General features: G+C 34.2%; 2 protein-coding genes across 3 annotated transcripts in view; one reads left to right on the plus strand and one right to left on the minus strand.

Moving 5' to 3' along the window:
* Positions 1–12488, minus strand: part of LOC125653325 (nicotinamide phosphoribosyltransferase-like) — a 40354-nt gene extending 27866 nt beyond the window's left edge. Inside the window, exon 1 of one of the 2 annotated variants that reach the window (XM_048882753.2) lies at positions 12329–12488. In XM_048882753.2, the coding sequence (XP_048738710.1) occupies positions 12329–12379 (51 nt within the window). In that variant the 5' untranslated portion in view covers positions 12380–12488. The remainder of the gene's footprint in view (positions 1–12328) is intronic. The other variant, XM_056144779.1, reaches the window with a different exon arrangement.
* Positions 12489–15087: 2599 nt separating this feature from the next.
* The window catches only part of LOC125656410 (uncharacterized), a 100824-nt gene continuing 95911 nt past the window's right edge, over positions 15088–20000 (plus strand). Inside the window, exon 1 of the mRNA XM_048887016.2 lies at positions 15088–15188. The gene's annotated coding sequence lies outside the window, so the exon portion shown is untranslated. The remainder of the gene's footprint in view (positions 15189–20000) is intronic.

Genomic DNA, 20000 nt, shown 5'->3' on the forward strand with positions numbered 1-20000 from the left:
CACTGAACACGTACATTAAATTTTAGTGCTTTGAAATACATGTAAATGTTAACATCATCATAATTTATTTACTAATGCAAATGGTCAAATCCAATGATAGAATGTGTTTAATTCACTATGCATCAATAAAGTAAGCATATATTGGTTACTTATGTAAAGATAGAAAATATGCGATTAAATTATCCGGATGCTTCATTTATTCGGACGATTTCGCTGGGAACCAAAGTGTCCGGATTAACGAGCCTCCACTGTACTAACTTTCTCACCTGTTTCTACCTGAAGCATCACAAACTACACTAACTTTCTCACCTGTTTCTACCTGCATAGATACATTACCTGTAGCATCACAAACTATATTAACTTTCTCACCAGTTTCTACCTACATAGATATGTACCTGTAGCATCACAAACTACACAAACTTTCTCACCAGTTTCTACCTACATAGATATGTACCTGTAGCATCACAAACTACACAAACTTTCTCACCAGTTTCTACCTGAAGCATCACAAACTACACAAACTTTCTCACCTGTTTCTACCTGAAGCATCACAAACTACACTAACTTTCTCACCAGTTTCTACCTACATAGATATGTACCTGTAGCATCACAAACTACACAAACTTTCTCACCTAGCTGTTTCTACCCGCAAAGATACATTCCCTGTAGCATCACAAACTCCATTTTAAAACTTTCTCATCAGTTTCTACCCGCATAGATAAATACCTGTAGCATCACAAACTACACTAACTTTCTCACCTGTTTCTACCTACATAGATATGTAATACCTGTAGCATCACAAACTACACTAACTTTCTCACCTGTTTCTACCTGTATAGATACATTACCTGTAGCATCACAAACTACACTAACTTTCTCACCAGTTTCTACCCGCAAAGATACATTCCCTGTAGCATCACAAACTCCATTTTAAAACTTTCTCACCAGTTTCTACCCGCATAGATATATACCTGTAGCATCACAAACTACACTAACTTTCTCACCGGTTTACACTATATTAACTTTCTCACCAGTTTACACTGCTTGCCTATTATACAGATCTACAAGTGCTGGTTCACATACTATCATATCTAGAGAGATGGACCTACAGGTTGGTGACTGTGCTAACAATTAAAACACAGACAGTTGTTAGTAGTAGATCATGTCTGGTGATTCTCTAGATATCAATCAGTAACAAGATGTACTGTGAGCAATGCTCACTAAGAATACCCCCCGCTTACCCCAATCTCCCAAAGGGTGTTGTTAATAGGTATAAATTACCTCTTTCCTGAGTGTAAAAATATGGTATGCATTTGTAGAAGAAAATGGAAGATATAGTCCGAACACAAATCCATGGCATAAACCTATAATTTTGACCTTGAGATCAAAGGTCAAGGTCATAAAGAGGTCATGAATGTACATGACACATAGTCTCATGGTGATACACTCATGTGTCAAATATGGTATACCTATGTCAAAGAACAAAGAAGTTATGGCCTGGACACGAATCCATTGTAAAAAAAAAACCTTTTAATTTTGACCTTGAGGTCAAGGATCAAGGTCATATAGAGGTCATGAAGGTACTTGACACATCGTTTCATGGTGATACACTCATGTGTCAAATATGGTATGCCTATGTCAAAGAACAAAGAAGTTATGGCCCGTACACGAATCCATTGTAAAAACCTTTACTTTTGACCTTGAGGTCAAGGTGATATGGAGGTCATGAAGGTACATGACACATCGTCTCATGGTGATACACTCATGTGTCAAATATGGTATGCCTATGTCAAAGAACAAAGAAGTTATGGCCCGGACACGAATCCATTATAAAACCTTTAATTTTGACCTTGAGGTCAAGGTCATATGGAGGTCATGAAGGTACATGACACACCGTCTCGTGGTGATACACTCATGTGTCAAATATGGTATGCCTATGTCAAAGAACAAAGAAGTTATGGCCCGGACACGAATCCATTATAAAACCTTTAATTTTGACCTTGAGGTCAAGGTCATATGGAGGTCATGAAGGTACATGACACATCGTCTCATGGTGATACATTTATGTGTCAAATATGGTATGCCTATGTCAAAGAACAAAGAAGTTATGGCCCGGACACGAATCCATTGTAAAAAACCTTTAATTTTGACCTTGAGGTCAAGGGTCAAGGTCATATGGAGGTCATGAAGGTACATGACACATCGTCTCATGGTGATACACTCATGTGTCAAATATGGTATGCCTATGTCAAAGAACAAAGAAGTTATGGCCCGGACACGAATCCATTATAAAACCTTTAATTTTGACCTTGAGGTCAAGGTCATATGGAGGTCATGAAGGTACATGACACATCGTCTCATGGTGATACATTTATGTGTCAAATATGGTATGCCTATGTCAAAGAACAAAGAAGTTATGGCCCGGACACGAATCCATTGTAAAAAACCTTTAATTTTGACCTTGAGGTCAAGGGTCAAGGTCATATGGAGGTCATGAAGGTACATGACACATCGTCTCATGGTGATACACTCATGTGTCAAATATGGTATGCCTATGTCAAAGAACAAAGAAGTTATGGCCCGGACACGAATCCATTATAAAACCTTTAATTTTGACCTTGAGGTCAAGGTCATATGGAGGTCATGAAGGTACATGACACATCGTCTCATGGTGATACATTTATGTGTCAAATATGGTATGCCTATGTCAAAGAACAAAGAAGTTATGGCCCAGACACGAATCCATTGTAAAAAACCTTTAATTTTGACCTTGAGGTCAAGGGTCAAGGTCATATGGAGGTCATGAAGGTACATGACACATCGTCTCATGGTGATACACTCATGTGTCAAATATGGTATGCCTATGTCAAAGAACAAAGAAGTTATGGCCCGGACACGAATCCATTGTAAAAAACCTTTAATTTTGACCTTGAGGTCAAGGGTCAAGGTCATATAGAGGTCATGAAGGTACTTGACACATCGTCTCATGGTGATCTACCTGTGTGCCAAATATGGTATGCCTAGTCAAAGAACAAAGAAGTTATGGCCCGGACACGAATCTGCACAGACAGACAGATGGACAGACGGACAGACAGAGTGACTCCTATATACCCCCCAGAACTTCGTTCGGGGGGTATAATAAATTTTAGTTAAACATCATGATGCATTGGTTTGTTAGTTTAGTTACTTCCAATTTTGCAGTTACCATTCAGGAAGAGGTTTTATTTTCATTTAAATCTTTCAGGAAGAATGGTTTTATTTTCATTCATCAATCAGGAAGATTGCAGCTTTTATTTTCATTAATCATTCAGGAAGAATGGTTTTATTTTCATTTATCTTTCAGGACAAATGGTCTTATTTTCATTCGTAGTTATATATGTTATTCTTTCTTTGAAATTGACTTCTTTTTTTTTACCACTTTTCAAGTTGAAAATCCTTCCTTAAATGTCATATCCCGACAACAAATAACTGTACTATCAAATCCATGTTGATTTGTTGAATTTATAGTTTTACACCATTTACTAACATTATGATTCAGTTATATTTATAGTTTTGCTCCATTTACTAACATTAAGAATTATGATTCAGTTGTTACAAATGGTAGTCTACCGTTATCCAACATTACAAATGTTGTTACAATTGAAATATACATGAAACTTGTCTCAATGATTCAATTATCTTTTAATTAACTATTTTCAAAACTAATGTGGCTTTTTTTCTTCTTCATCTTTCACATTGCAAACGGGTCACTCTAGTAACTCTACACAATAAATTAATGGATGTGTTTTCTGAATAACTTTTATGAGAACATGTACACTGGATGTATATGTGGTAATAATCTTCAGCAGTCATTCCTGTATAATTTGTACAATTTATATAACATGTCGCCAAGATTTTTTAGTTAATGCAAGAGCCATCCCTGAAAAATATCAGGTGAGTATTTAAAAATATGTAAAAAATCCATCTTGTTTTGAGTGAATCTTTTCACAGATGTTTTAATTACTGACCAAATTGGACCCCGAAAATATGAAACAAGAGGCCCACGGGCCACATCACTCACCTGAATGGCTCATGTATAACGATTTTTCTTATATATTCTCATGTAAAACTTTGATCCCTATTGAAGCCCCAACCTACTCCCGGGGGCCATGATTTTTACAAAATTGAATCTGCACTATGTCATGAAGCTTTCATGTAAATGTAAACTTTTCTGGCCATTGATTTTTCAGAAGAAGATTTTTAATGATTTTCCCTATATATTTGTATGCAAAATTTTATCCCCTACTGTGGCCTCATCTTACCCCCGGGAACCATGATTTTTACAAACTTCAATCTGCACTATGTCAGAAAGCTTTGGTGCAAATGTAAACTTCTTTAGCCCAATGGTTCTTAAGGAGAAAAGTTTTAAATATTTTTTTTCTATTCATTAGTTATGTAAAACTTTGATCCCCCTATTGTGGCCTCATCCTAACCCCAGGGGTCATGAGTTTAACAAATATGAATCTGTACTGTCAGGAAGCTTTCATGTAAATATCAGCTTTTCTGGCTCAGTGGTTCTTGAGAAGAAGATTTTTCAAGATTTTCCCTATATATTTGTATGTAAAACCTTGATCCCTATTGTCGCCTCATCTTACTCCCGGGGGTCATGATTTTAACAAACTTGAATCTGCACTATGTCAGAAAGCTTTCATGTACATTTCCACTTTCCTGGCCCAGTAGTTTTTGAGAAGATTGTAAAAGATTTTTCTTATATATTTGTATGTAAAACTTTGATCCCCTATTGTTGCCTCATCTTACCCCCAGGGACCATGATTTTCACAAACCTGAATCTGCACTATGTCAGGAAGCTTTCATGTAAATTTCACCTCTTCTGGCCCTGTGGTTCTTAAGAAGAAGATTTTTAAATGACCCCACCCTATTTTTGCATTTTTGTGATTATCTCCCCTTTAAATGGGGCATGGCCCTTTATTTGAACAAATTTTAAAAACTGACCATAAGCAGTTAGAACAAGCTCTTGTGTATTGAATCAGTTGAGAGACATAAACACCATATGCAGGTGATAATGGAATATTGATACATAAATATGGAAAGTTGATGATGGAGAAGCTGAAATCATCCCGTTTGTCATAAAGTTGAGTTGTTAGTTTGTCGTCAATATCTACTTTCAATAAAATATCTAAGTATGAAGCAGAAGTGGGCGACTCTGTGGTGTCTTTTATTTTGAGTTCACTGGGATATATCGAATCGACATATGAATGAAAATTATTATTGTTAATAGATAATATGTCGTCGATATATCTAAATGTCGAATTGAAGGCCACAGCAAGAGATTTTTTATTCTCACATAGAAGTTTTTGAATAAATTTTGCTTCATAGGAATATAAAAACAGGTCAGCTAACAAAGGAGCACAATTCATGTCCATGGGGATTCCAACAGACTGTTGGAAGACCTGATCACCAAAGACCACAAAGACAAAAACAGTTTGGACTATTAGATTTTGAAAAGGCTTTTGACTCATTAGAATGGGATTTTATTGTCAAGGCTCTTAAGTCATTTAATTTTGGTGATTCTCTTATCAAATGGTTTCTTACATTTTATTCATCCAGCACTAGCTGTGTAATAAATAATGGCCATTCATCAGAATTGTTTAGCCTTGAGAGGGGTTGCAGACAGGGTGATCCTTTGGCTCCATATCTTTTTGACAGGGTGATCCTTTGGCTCCATATCTTTTTATCATAACAGTAGAGTTACTAGCAATTTCACTCAAAGAAAATGTAAATATTAAGGGTATAACTATTGGTGGGGAAGAAAATAAATTAGGGCAATATGCAGATGATTCATTTTTACTGTTAGATGGAAGTGAATATTCTCTAAGAGAATCAATGAGTGTTATTGACAAGTTTGGTAGTATCTCAGGTCTGAAACTTAATATTACAAAATCACAAGCAGTATGGATTGGCAGTAGAACTGGTTCAGCTGAGACTTTGTTTCCTGATTTGCAAATATGCTGGGGTAAAGACAGTTTTAAACTTCTTGGAATAAATTTTACCAAAAACCTTGAAGATATGATAACATGTAATTATCAATCCAAAATTACTTCAATTAAAAGGTTATTAGGATCATGGGCAAAAAGAGACTTAACACCTATTGGGAGAATAACAATCATTAAAACATTAGCACTGCCTAAGCTGATACACTTATTTTCTGCCTTGCCAGACCCTCCAAAGAATATTTTGGATGAAATAAATAAAATAGTTTTCAAATTTATTTGGGGATATAAGACAGAAAAGGTAAAAAGAAATACACTCATTGGTAGTTGATGGAAGGTTAAACATGGTTCACATACCCTCTTTCATTTCATATATCAAATTAAAATGGGTTAAAAGGTACCTGACCAAATATGAAGGTGCTTGGCAGCATTTGTTACATTGCATTTTTAACCTTAAGAATATAGATTTCATTTTTTATTTAACAAAAGAAAAACTTCAAGAGTTTTGTGTTTTTTTATTGATAATGAATTTTGGAGAGATGTTATTAAAGCATTAGTAAAGGTTAAGAAAAGTCCTGAACACGTATCAACCTACCTGTGGTTAGATATTAGAAACTTTTGCTGTGTACAAAAGTGGGCATTCTATACAAAATGGGTTGATAATGGTATTAAAAACCTAGAGGATCTGGTGTCTGAACATGGAAACATTAGATGTTTTAATGAAATAAAAGGAGTGCTTGGTACTAATAACTTTTTAGACTATTTTCATGTAATATCAAAAATACCATCAAAAGTCAAAAGAGATACCATTGCATTGAAAGAAGGTAGAATTCATGAAGATAATGAACATATTGAAATATGTATTGTACAAAAAGTTTTGTCAACATGTAATCAGTGATTTTTCTACATTTTTTACAAGGGTCCTGTGGCTTTCGAATTGGGAAAAATTGTCAACATTTCAGTCAAATTGGGAAAAATCAATTATCATAAATAAGTTTTAAAATCATATCAAACATTATATTATCTTTATTTTACACATCTAATTTTCTTCAACCTTCTAAAATTTTCAACTATTCTATCCAAATCATCATTACCATAACTCTTTGTTAAATCTTAGGTATATAATTCACATCGAATATTCATTTTTTTTTCAAATACGTTTTCCTTTCACAATTTTATTATTGGGAAAAATGCAAGCTAAATTGGGAAAAGATTTGCAATTTTTAGGAGGGGAAAGGGCCGAAATTCGGACCCAAAATGGGCCTAAAAAATCACTGGTAATGTTAAATTTTTATATCAAATATTGAAAGGAAAGGAGTTTATAGCCCCAATCTCTAAACAGGGTAAGTGGGAAACTTTACTAGATGAACCCATTTCAGGAAAAGACTGGACATTTTATTTTGTAAATGCATCTTTATGTACAAAAGAGACAAAAATGATTTACTTTCAATACCGAATACTAATGAATTACATTGCTACCAACTCCTTTCTTTACAAAATTAAAATTTCAGACAATAATTTGTGTACTTTTTGTAATTGTGAAGCAGAAACAATAGTTCACATATTCTATGATTGTGTATATGTCAACTTATTTTGGAATGATTTTGAGCAATGGTTCGATGAAATTGAAAATGGTTATAAAATTTCAAGAAGAATAGTCTTACTTGGTAATACAGAAGGAAGCTGTTTAGAAAATTTTCTTTTATTACATGTAGTATCAAAAAAGTTTATATATTATTCCAGATCACAAGGAATCAGACCAAAATTTTCTGAGGCAGTGAATTTATTTAAGTACTACAGAAAAATGGAAAAATACTGTGAAAATATATTTGGATGCAAATCCAAAATATTTAGTAAATGGTCAATATATGATATTGTTTATAACAAGTGATGAAAAACCAAAGCTTTATAGGTTATATTTGTTATCATTACTTTTAGTATCATTTTGTTGATATGTATATTTTCAATACCTTTAAATTATGCCTAGCTGTCAAATACTAGTTCATGTAGAAAGTTTTTGTATGGAAGATATTGTATGCATGTGTGATTTTGTGTGTGAGATCATCTATGTAGATGTAATTGTAAATGTCTAAAAGTAAAGCATGAAAAAAACAACAACAAAACAAAGACATTGTCAATGAGGAACTCCAGCATATTTTTTATTTCAACTTCAGAGTACTTGTGTGTGGAATCAGAGTGATGTTTAACAAAGTAGTTTTTGGGATGACTGATCACTAGATAGGAATATTTCCGTTTTTGTTGAAGAAGCAACTGTCTATGATGTCAAAAAGTCTAGTCTTTAATCCACCGTGAGGAATGGTTATGTTGAAAAGTCATACGTTTTGATGTTGTTGATCTGAGATAAGTTTTGCAATTTCAAGTTTACTAAAAGTTCTAATTATTTGGAATCCACATTTGATTTACACCACTTCTGACATATGTAGTCGCACAGTACGTTTGAAGTTTCTCCTTCACAGCTGTTAATATAGGTATGGTAACTCATATTCATCCAACCCATTGACTTGGATATTAGATGTGTCTAAAACTGAAGCATGGTTTTGAAGAATTTCATCTTTTGAAAGGACAGTTGGTGTATAAGTACGATTACCAAAAGTGGAATTAATGCCAATTTCATTTGAAATACGGTTGTAATAATGAGCCTTACAAACAAAGACAATGTTGCTACAAGCTTTATCAGCTGGAATCAAAACATATTCCTCATGTCAGTGATTTTTTTTCTTTTTCAAACTACCACCCCTCCTTCTGAATTGGGAAAAATTAGCGACATTTTCCTCAAATTGGGAAAAATCATTCATAGTAAATTAAAATGGTAAAGATGCATAAAATAATCAAATAATTTTTTTGTTTGAGGTTTATTTCAGATCTGATTTAAAATCATAAAATAATTCAGATTCATTATTTAACATTAAATATGTATTGGAAGTCACACCTTGTATATATATTATTTACTTTTTCTAAGAAATACTTATTGTCTAATTTCATAAAGAAAATAATAAATTATTAATTCACCAGCATTTGTACCCATAATCTTGTAAATATTATATTAATAATCAAGTTTCCAGAATGTCTCTCCTGTTTTGTATTTTTCGGATTTTAGTAAAACCCTATACTGTTGGCCACTTCCTGTTATTAGTCTGACCCTACATATAATGGCGGTCAAACTAAATTATAAACAATATGGCTTAATGTGCATCTGGAAGCTATATACTTCGTTGCATATCTCTGCTTATATGGATGCCTCTATTGTTTTACATATTCTTTACAAAACCTTTTGCATGTGCAGTGGTTTGGAGAATAAAACTGAAGAAAAAAAAACGTATTTACTCTGTCAGAAATATACATTAACCTTTTTTTTTTAAATGGCCTAATTTCCCTAGATTTGAAATTGGGAAAAACATATATATATAATTGGGAAAAAATAGCTAATTTTAGTGAGGGGAAACAGCCGAATATCGGTGGCATTTTAGCCCCAAAAAAATCACTGCATGTAACCTATCTAATTCTTTTATCACTTCTGTTTTACTAAACACAGAAGGATAGATGGTACGTACTTTTGTTTTAATATGTCTAATGCAGGATTTTGATATTCCTATTTTTAACCCATTCTGACAATGTATCAAGTTCTTCTTTTTCATTTTTAGCACATTGTCTGGCATAATCTTTCAAATTGATAGAATTCATAATTGAGATCTCGCCAATTGAAAGACAGAGTTTCTCTGTATTTAGGACCTTTTAGAATTTTCAACTAAATCAACATCACCAGTAATGACATGTCCAGCTGGACTATAGTTGAAAGAAGATTAAGAACAAGAACATGTTGGTGGATTAAGTATATGGTCTATATCTATAGGCACTGCAAAGTTTGTTTATAATTAAAAAGTTTGGATGCAATAGTAGAAGTGTATTTGTAGGAAATACTGGGTGTCGACTTGAATTTGAAATAAGTTGGAATACAAGATTGAACTCTTTTTTATGATGAAAAATGTTGCTTATGTTGACGGCAGCTATTCCTTCATACCGTTTTTTAGTGTGAAAGATTTAGAAAATGAAAAACTTTATTGCCAAATATTCATTTACAGGAAAGGCAATTATTTCAAGCAATTAAAAAATACACATTTCTTTAAATCAATATTGTATCAATATTATTTCTATCCGAAGTTATATTACTATTATACAAATAGTTGCTATATTTTTCACGACCTTAGTAAGTTTGATGTTGGAACCTCCGTTACGGAGATGTTACCAAAGGTGATTTTAAATTTTCATAATGAACAACTGGTGATTATTTCACGTGTGATAATACTGATATTCTATTTTCTGTTTCATTGATAGTTGTAGAAAGGAAACTGTTATATTGTTGTGCCCTAACTCGAAGTTCAATACTTAGCAATTCGTTGAATTGTATGGGAATGACTGTTCAGAAAGGGGTATAGCGCACTTGGTATGCAATTTCGCCAACATAAATACCTTTTTCTTGAATATCATTTTTTACAAATATTCTGCTAAACAATGTCAGTTTATACTTGTGTTTACCAAAGTTAAAAGATATCGATATGTTGATTGTATCTTTATTTGATAAGCATAAACATCACCGTGATTATATAGAGTATATATATATAGTAGATGTAACGTAATGGGCATAAAAATTGCAAACTGTTGCAAAAGGCCACCTTAAACCAGAAATAAAACACTGAAATTGTTTTACTTGATTATGACTGTATATAAGTCCGTTTGAGGAAATTTGGTTTAAGGTGGCCCTCTTGTTGAAAATGGATAAAATATGAAAAAATTGTTCTCAAAATTTTACCTTGAGATTTAGCAGCCTGTCAAACGTTAAACCTTTAAACTCCCATGCCTGTGTGGCCTAGTGGTTTAGGTGCTCGGTAATCTTACACTTAAAACATACATTACGAGTTCAAGTCCAATATTTTTCCAATTTTTTTTTTTTGCTTTTCATTTTTTTTTTTTTTGGGGTCGTTTTCTTGAGGGGGGTGTTTTTTTTAAATGTGATACAAATATTAGTCATTTTCATCATAACTTCTAATATTTGCAAGTTACGACTTAAAGAAAAGGAATTTATTCCGAGATCATTGTAGTTCCGTTTGTTTACACTAACATGTTCCTGTGTGCACAGGATTTTCAAACCATAATGTGGCTGACGAAAAGTTAAACAAATACTACAAGAAAAAGGACACAAATGCACAGCATGTGATAAGTAAAAATAGGCCAAGGGAGGAAAAGAACTGTTATACAGTTTGACTTCTCAAAAGAAAATATAAAAACTCATGTAGCAACTGTCATACGATATTTAGGCAAAACTAAACACTCGAATTATCAACCAAAGGCAAATGAACTGATGACATCTATTAAAGGCGCTGCAGTCATGTCAGAACAGTGAGTTAAGTAATGCCATATGTAAATGGGTTGTTGTGTAATATGAATGCACAGGTCTATGAAAATATTGTACTGTTCATCATTCCAAATAGGAAAATGGTTTATTAAGTAAAGAACGACTCATATAAATGTCAGTAATGCTAAACTGCGGCAGTTATTTATCTTGGTTAACGAAACATCAAAAACGTTGGCCTTATATTTAAATATAACACGCCAGTCTATTATTGGAAACCGGTGTTTTCCATTTAGATTTCTGAGTCGGAGGCATCGTCAGCAAATGTGCTATACCTCTTTAAAAAAAAAATTCCTGTTTCAATGTTGGGGCCATTTTTCCCCTAATGAAATGGTGAAAATGCTGTTTTATGGTTGAAGGGTGTTACCCTAGAAAAACGTCTGATAAACACTTATTTTGGGGTATATTAATAATGTAATACTTAATCATTGTTAATGATAAAACTAAACCATGTAATTATAAAATAACCCTACTTTGAGGAATATCTTAGAATTTTGTATGGCATTGCTACTGGATGCTATGCACTACCACAGGTGATTGGGTTTTAACTTGAACCTTATCTATCAATGTTGATTATTTACATGTTAAAACCCAAGCACGGTCCGTGTGCACTACCTTTACACCTACCCCATTATATCCCCAAGGAACGGGCGATTTCTAAACCCCTTCCTACTATTCAGCCACACCCATGGACCCATAGTTCCACCACTGGCTTTTTTCGGTTCACTTTTTCACGGAGTGGACATTAAAATCTTTTGACAATCCTAGACTGACTAAGAAAATGGAAAGGCATTGTTTGTATCGTACAAATCGAAAGTTGTTACGTACATGGAGTCTGTACGCCGGTAAAATTAAGAAACATGGACTCCCCTACCGTTTTTCCGAACGTTACAACCTTTCTTAAGTTTACCTTGTAAGAGTCTGTTACAAGCAGCAAGTTTTCTGTAATACTACTCGCCATTTTTAAGTTCCCACTCGACTGTAAACAGGTGGTTGTGACGTCATAGCAACACAAATTCGTTTCGCCCCGGCGGCTACCAGTCTGTTCATTCCTTCTTCAATTCGATCTTAAAAGAGATTTGTAATTAGTAATATTCGTAATATATTCGTTCGACACATATTTTCGTCGGCGACGATAAGTACATAACGTGACCTTTAAATACGATATAGATATATAATATTGTCGTCCGTCAGCAAATATAGTCGAACATAGCATATTTCAGACACATTTATGTACAGTACCTGGCCATATTAAAGTATGTTCCCAAAGAAAATTTCCACTTAATATTTCATACAAAACCATATATATTCAATCAATTTTCCTGAACTCATTTCTTGATCAATTTTGATGAAATAAAAAGCACTGATCTCAGAATTATTTACAGTATCATTTCAGAATTAGAATATTATAATCTATTGTAAAGATATGACAATTTTAATACAAAGTTTGATTTGAGAGTACTTACTCTTTATGTAAGTATGTGTAATTTTGGAATAAAAAAAAATCAACATTATGAATAAAATGTTATCTCCCTGCAATATTGCATCGCAACATTTATTTTTTTTTTCAAATGAAAAATGAAAGAGGTATGGATATGGAGCGCCAAATTAACATAAACTCAAATAATTCTTCAATTATTTGAAGATATCATCAATTCAATTATTGCTCTCATCAATTGAATTAATGCGCGCATCAACTGAATTAATGAAAGCAATAATTGATTTAATGCGCGCATTAATTCAATTATTGCTCTCTTCAATTCAATTGATGAGAGCATCAATTTAGTAGAAATATTGCTCGCAATAATCAATTTAGAGCTCGTTATAAATAATTTGATGATCTCTTTAATTCAATTGAAGATATCTTTAAATCATTTACAATGCTTTTGTATAATGAATTAATGCGCGCATCAATTCCTTTAAAGAGAGCAACAATTCAATTAAAGATATCATTAATTCAATTGTGGATATGTTGAATTGAAGATATCTTTAATTATATAGTTGCTCTCTCTAAAAGAAATATTGCTATCTTCAAATGAATTAAAGATATCATTAATTCAATTGAAGAGAGCAATAATTGAATTAATGCGCGCATTAAATCAATTATTGCTCTCATCAAATGAATTAATGCGCGCATTATATCAATTATTGCTCTCTTCAATTGAATTGTAGCGCGCATCAATTCATTAAAGAGATAATTAATTCAATTAAAGTGCGCATCAGTTCAGTTGAAGAATTAATGCTAGATCATCAGAATTGAAGGTATCATTAATTATTTGAAGAGATCTTTAATTAAATTGTTGCGCGCATCAAATGAATTGATGTTATCTTCAAATAATTGAGAATGTCTTCAATTATTTGAGTTTATGTGTGTACTTATGTTAAATAACAACACGGAGTGTGGTATGTATAAAACAACGATAATTCATGATCTTATTTTGTCAACAAGTTCAAGAGCATCTTGAGCGTGATTTATTATTTTGTAAATCTATCAGTTGGTAGAAACTGGGAGCACAAGCTATGCCTATATGGTATCACAAGATGAAGGTCAGTTGGTGCGAGTGTGTATTGAATTTGACGATCAGAACAGAATGCATATGCTGTAAGCCTGCATGTAACAGAGCTTAGCTTCGATAATCTCAGCGAGATTCGTCGAGGCTGGATATTTGGACAGACGCCTCTTCCGAAGTGGCGTCAGTCCAAATATCCAGCCTCGACGAATCTCGCTGAGATTAAGCTTCGATAGAAACATTTTCGCGCAGTTTATCTCCAGGTCTCTGCCCAATTGCTGTTTTGAAAAGTATATGGGTTTTTTTTTTTGAAATGACAAAAGTCCTTGCGCCGTTTAATCTGTTTATGAAATGGCTAACATTCTCGCTGGAGGTCGCACACAAAGGCGCGTAAAATATCGAAGTAAATATGCGTATCTCAAGATTTAAATTTCATCGCTTTCAAACTCAAAAACTACACAAACTGTTTCATCAACATGTAAAACACATGTAAAGTAGTTTTAGGTACGAAATGAATTAATTTTGCAGAAAAAATTAAAAAGTTTAGAAACATGCGAGGTGTCCTTTAACTAACAGAGACTTAGTGACCTCAAATGACACTCCAACTTTTTGTACTTTATTTCTAATCTATATACTGCATAATATCTTAGTACTTAGATCTATAAACTGCATAGTATCTTATTACTAGATCAATAATGAGATTACCTTTTTAGAAATTCCATTCAAACTAAATTTCTTTGTTAGCTTTTCCCTATTTCATACACATGCATTATGAAATAAATATAATATGTTTTAAAATTCCTCTTACTACCGTTATAAACTTCACCGGTTCTGTATCAATAGATTTATGTCAAGTTCATCTCTGCTATTCAGAATATATTACGTAACTTATGCATGAATTATTTAATAATTATAAAGTTAGGGAGTGGAACTCTGCTGTACCCGCATTAAAACCTGCAGACATGTACATACGGAACGTTATAGTACTTTGTCTCCATTTTCTAAAATCTTCTTTATAGTTCTTTTAAATTATGGCACATATTTTTACTACGTAACGAAGTATGCATACTATAATTTTCATAATCCTTAATCTTTCCTACCCCCGGATTGGCCAATATATATATACAATGTAGAATCTAGTCCCATTTCAATCGGGTTCGAGTGCTAACGCGGGCTGGCGAGTTTCGAAACCCGAGGATGCAAGTAATAGGTCTTACACGTTGGTGACTGACATAGCATCAACATACTTTCTGCATCCGCGTAAGTTGATCAACCATCTGTGAATTTAAGGAATCAAAGTTACTTTATCATAGGGAGAAATTTCTTTGTGTAAATATATGTTCTTTAGATCTAGGTTTGTGCACTGTTGTCAGAGCTTGCAGAGGTATCGGGTTCGTTCGCCTGTCGACCTGTTAGCTGTAGGCCTGTTCTACTCCCATTCTCCTCCAGGCCTGTATAGGGTAGACCCTATACCTATTTGCCCAAAGCAAGACTGTTTAACAACAACAGCAAAAAAGTTTCGTATCGCATACGAAATTATAATTCCGGTTTTTCCGCTAAATGCGGATAATTTTTGTTACGGGTGATATAAGTTTAGGTCCTAAGGTTGGTTTCGGCCCGGACACATACTTTTAGAAATATTTTAATGATTACGAACATTTCTTATAGGTTTTGTCACTTTCATCGGGTTATACAATGATTAAAGATTCTACTACTTTTGTCCACAATTGTTTGATTTCACTATTCTCTGTTTAAGTGTTTTTCTCTCTGTAACAGTTCCTGAGACAGTTTACTGATTATATATGTTATTAGCTCACCTGATCTGAAGGATCTGTTGTCAGCATCATTATTTTTTCACATTTTCACTGTCTTCCCTAGAACCACTGGGCTAATTTCAATGAAACTTTGCTTAAATCATTGTTGAATGAAGGAGATTTAAGTTTGTTCAAATGAAGGACCATGACCCAAAGGGGAGATAATCAAGAAAAGGTAAATTAGGGTACAGTTGTTTTACCAGTTCCGAATTTTGACCAGTTCCGAATAGTTAAATTAGTAAAACATATAAATAGAATTAAAACAGAAGAGTAAAAATGCATCGATAGCCCTGTTATGAAGGTGGGTAATTGGTCGTTTAAGCAACATGAGTTGCTTGACTTTCTTCGATCAGGTCTGTTGGATTCGGACTATTTTTAGAAATGACCCACTTTCGTTTTATATATATCCTAGTCACTGCAACGCTTGTGCGAGAAGAATATGTCAGACGCGCGTGTTTTTAAAGCAGATTACGTGAAGTTTACACCAGCAAAAGTGAGTATCAAATCAGCCCTTTCAATCCCCAGATTCACAAAAGAAAAAGAATTGAACTTATATAATCAATATTGGATTAATTTTGGCTTGTCATTTATGAGTTCCGAATAACTACACGAATATCCAATGAAATTTTTTCTGGGACATGATTAGCAACTTTGACATACATGCAGATTCTATCCTTGTGTCTGACACATAAACAAACTTTAATTAAGAGGTATGAGTTGTAAAAATAAAATAGTATATGATGATGAAAGACGATAGTTGTATATAGGGGGGGTGGGGGGGGGGGGGCAGTTCATGTATGGGCTACAGTTTTCACAAATGCAGCAATATCTAGCCCCAGTTTTAGTACTTAAAGCGAACAAATAATTAGGTTTCCACATGAGGTTACATCAAGATACACTGACATAAAAGATATAGTGAATTTTTTTTATTTTAGGAGTAGTTAACTTGCAATGGAGAAAACTAAACCTGTGAAGCCAAAGGGAAGTCCAGTTATTCGTTCAGCTAGCAAGGTTAAAAAGAAGTATAGAAGAGGTTTTCCTTGTTCACCAACCAGGAATACAAGGGCTAAAAAGGCTCTATTTGAGGTACAAACAGGGAAGAGTATAAATAAAACTGCTGCAAAGTATGATCTATCCTTTTCCTTCCTCCAGAGAAGAGTAAGTGGGAAAGTATCAGTCCAAAGTAGAAATGGGCCAAAGCCTTTTTTATCACTTGATGAAGAAAATGTTATAGCTCATTATGTCAGTGAAATGGCATTAAGGGGTATGGGGCTAGGACCTTCAGATATATTAGATTTAGTGCAGAACTTTCTGAAAAAAGAGAAGCGCAAGAACATGTTTAAAGATAGTAGACCAAGCTATGCTTGGTATTATGGCTTTATGGCTAGACATACTGACAAACTGGAAAAGCGGAAAGAGACACTTCTAGAGGCTTCTCGTTCAAAAGTAACCAAAGACGTTGTAGATAAGTGGTTTGACCAATATACAGCATTTCTGTCGGAGCAGGACATGTTAGACACGCCCCACCGCATATTCAATGCAGACGAGACTGGGTTTACTATGGGGAGCAAAGCTGGTTCTGTTATTGGTCCATGTAGACAAAGGTATTCAGGTGATATTCCACACCTGTCAGGAGGGTCCACAAAGCAAAGGCTGACAGTAATGTACTGTGCTAATGCAGAGGGAGCAGTGTTACCCCCATTTTGTGTGTATCCAGGGCCTAAACCAACTGCCTATGACCCTTTGAATGGGGCGACAAGAGGAACAGTAATACACTACACTCGAAAGGGATGGATGGATTCAAACACTTTCTCTGCATTCATAGACCACTTTGATGAAAATGTGAGTAAAGCTGATCGGCCAGTGGTTTTACTAATTGACAGTGTTAGTTCTCATATCAATATGGATATATTTACCAAAGCAGCAACCAAGCAAATTGAGATCTACAGGTTAGTGCCTAACGCTACTCACCTTTTGCAACCTTTAGACAAGGGTGTATTTGGTCCGTTCAAAAAGGAATGGTATACTACAGTCCGAAAAAACACTAGATTAAACCCTGACAAACCTATTACCAAAAAGAACTTTGCAGCAAAGTTAAATGAAACATACCTTTCATTTTATAGGCCAAGTATTGTCATTGGAGCTTTCAAAGGCTCTGGCATATACCCTGTATGCAGACAGGCCATATCAAATGACAGACTTAAGCCATCTAAAACATTCACTGTCACAGATGAAGATAAAGAGGAGGAAGGACCTATAACATCCAGCAACACGGAGGAGAATAGGGTTCCAGAGAAAAAATCCGTAGCAGCAACAGAAGCTTTTGGGATGTATAGCGATGCTATAGGAACACCAACCAGGGAACGGTACGAGAGGAGAATTGAAGAAGGTTGGGATCTTGAAACTCTTTCTCCAGGCTTCAGTGTTTATAAAAAATTGAAAGAGAAAACACACTCTTCTGTCTTGTCTGTGACAAGTCCAATAGATACACCCAAGGAGACAGCTAGTGTATCCCATGATGGTCAGGATATGGAACAGCAAACACCAAACTTTGGACTGGACTTGCTTGCTTCTGCTGCTCTGGAAAGTGGCCCTGAAGAAAGACAGAATGCTGGAATGATTAGTTCTCCAGAGAATACTGATACAGGAGTAGATGTTTCACCAGCCTTGTTAGAAGTAACCAGACTACCAAAAGCAACGAGGACTGATGCAAAATGTAAACCCAGAAAACTGTTAAGTTCTCTGCCATACAGCTTGACATCAGCTGGTGCCATAAGAGAAATGGCTTTGCATAAACTTGATTTTGCCAGAAAGAAAGCAGAAAAAGAAAGAAATGCAAGGAAACGCTATTCACAGAAGAAAGCAAGAGAGGGTAAATCCAAGTCAGCTGTAGTTACATGTACCAAACGTCAAAGCCAAGTTAAAGTAAAGTGTTCAGCAAGAATTGCACAGGCAACAAAAAGGAAGAACAATAAGAAAGCTGCAGCAGCTAACTCTGGTACATCTGAAACAATATGTCCCATCTGCTCTGGTAGTTTTGAAGAAGAAAATTTGCTTCAAGTGGGAACAACATGGGTGGAATGTGATTCCTGTCAAAAATGGATGCACAAGGATTGTATTCCAATAGGTTATTCTGATGAAATGACATTCAATCCAGGCACTGCAGCTGTGGACTTTATCTGCCATCTTTGTGCCACTGAGGCGTCTTCATGTAATTAAGTTAATAAGATACAGAATGGTTTCTTTCCAATAAAGGTTTTGATCTTGTAAAAATAGGGGATACCTGCAATAGTAATTAAAAAAACAAATTTAAAAACATTAAGACATATAAAAATTTTATGTGAATAACATTTCTGTAGGATTGTCTAAATATTATATACTCTTATTATTTTATAATCTGTAATTTGAATTTTAATCTGTCATTTTTTCAGAAAGCCAAAACAGGACATGTAGAGATTGGTGAAAGTGCAGAAATATGGATTAAGAATTCAGTTATTAAAGGTTACCATGTGTATGAAATTCGACCACCTACTGTTGCCATGTCAACAAACCGGCTTATGGTTGACTTAGAGTATACAAATATTGTTGATCCTCATGCATCTCTTGTTTGGGTACCAGAGCTATCTACATTTCCTAATGAGCTGCATGAAATAACAACAGATGCTAAAAGACATCTTCAGTTAAAAGATATTGCAGGTTTGCCAATAGGACATGCCCCAAGAGGATTAGGTTTTGTTTTTCGACAATTAATAGAGAAGGGATGCAGAGTAGAGGCTATTGCACTGGGGGATCCATGTCCCAGTTTCCCCCCTTGGCCTCCAGTTATGGAGAAGGGAGGTGGTGTTGTCATACCATGTGATTATATTATTTCGTCAGTGTCTAAAGATTATTTGAATGAAGCCAAAGAACTCATAATCAGTACACTAAGTAACATGCCTGAGCGAGAAGCTATGGCAGTAGACATTGTATTTACTTAAGTTTCTAAATAGTGAGCATTTTGTGTTGTATATTGAAGGTTTCAAGACACTTAATTATGTTTTTTTTTCTTAACCAAAACAGGATTTTAAATATCAGAGAATTTAGAATTTCATGAGCAAATGTTTCAATTATAAAGACATATGAAATTTGCATAACAATGATACAATGCCATTTGGCATGTGGTATAAAAATAGAAGAATCTAGTCAGTTATTTTTTCAGCATTGTTTTAATTGTGTAAAATTGTTTTGATAATAAAAGGTTTAATGCACATATGTATTT

Source organism: Ostrea edulis, chromosome 7 (genome assembly GCF_947568905.1).
Source record: "Ostrea edulis chromosome 7, xbOstEdul1.1, whole genome shotgun sequence".
Lineage (NCBI taxonomy): Eukaryota > Metazoa > Mollusca > Bivalvia > Ostreida > Ostreidae > Ostrea > Ostrea edulis.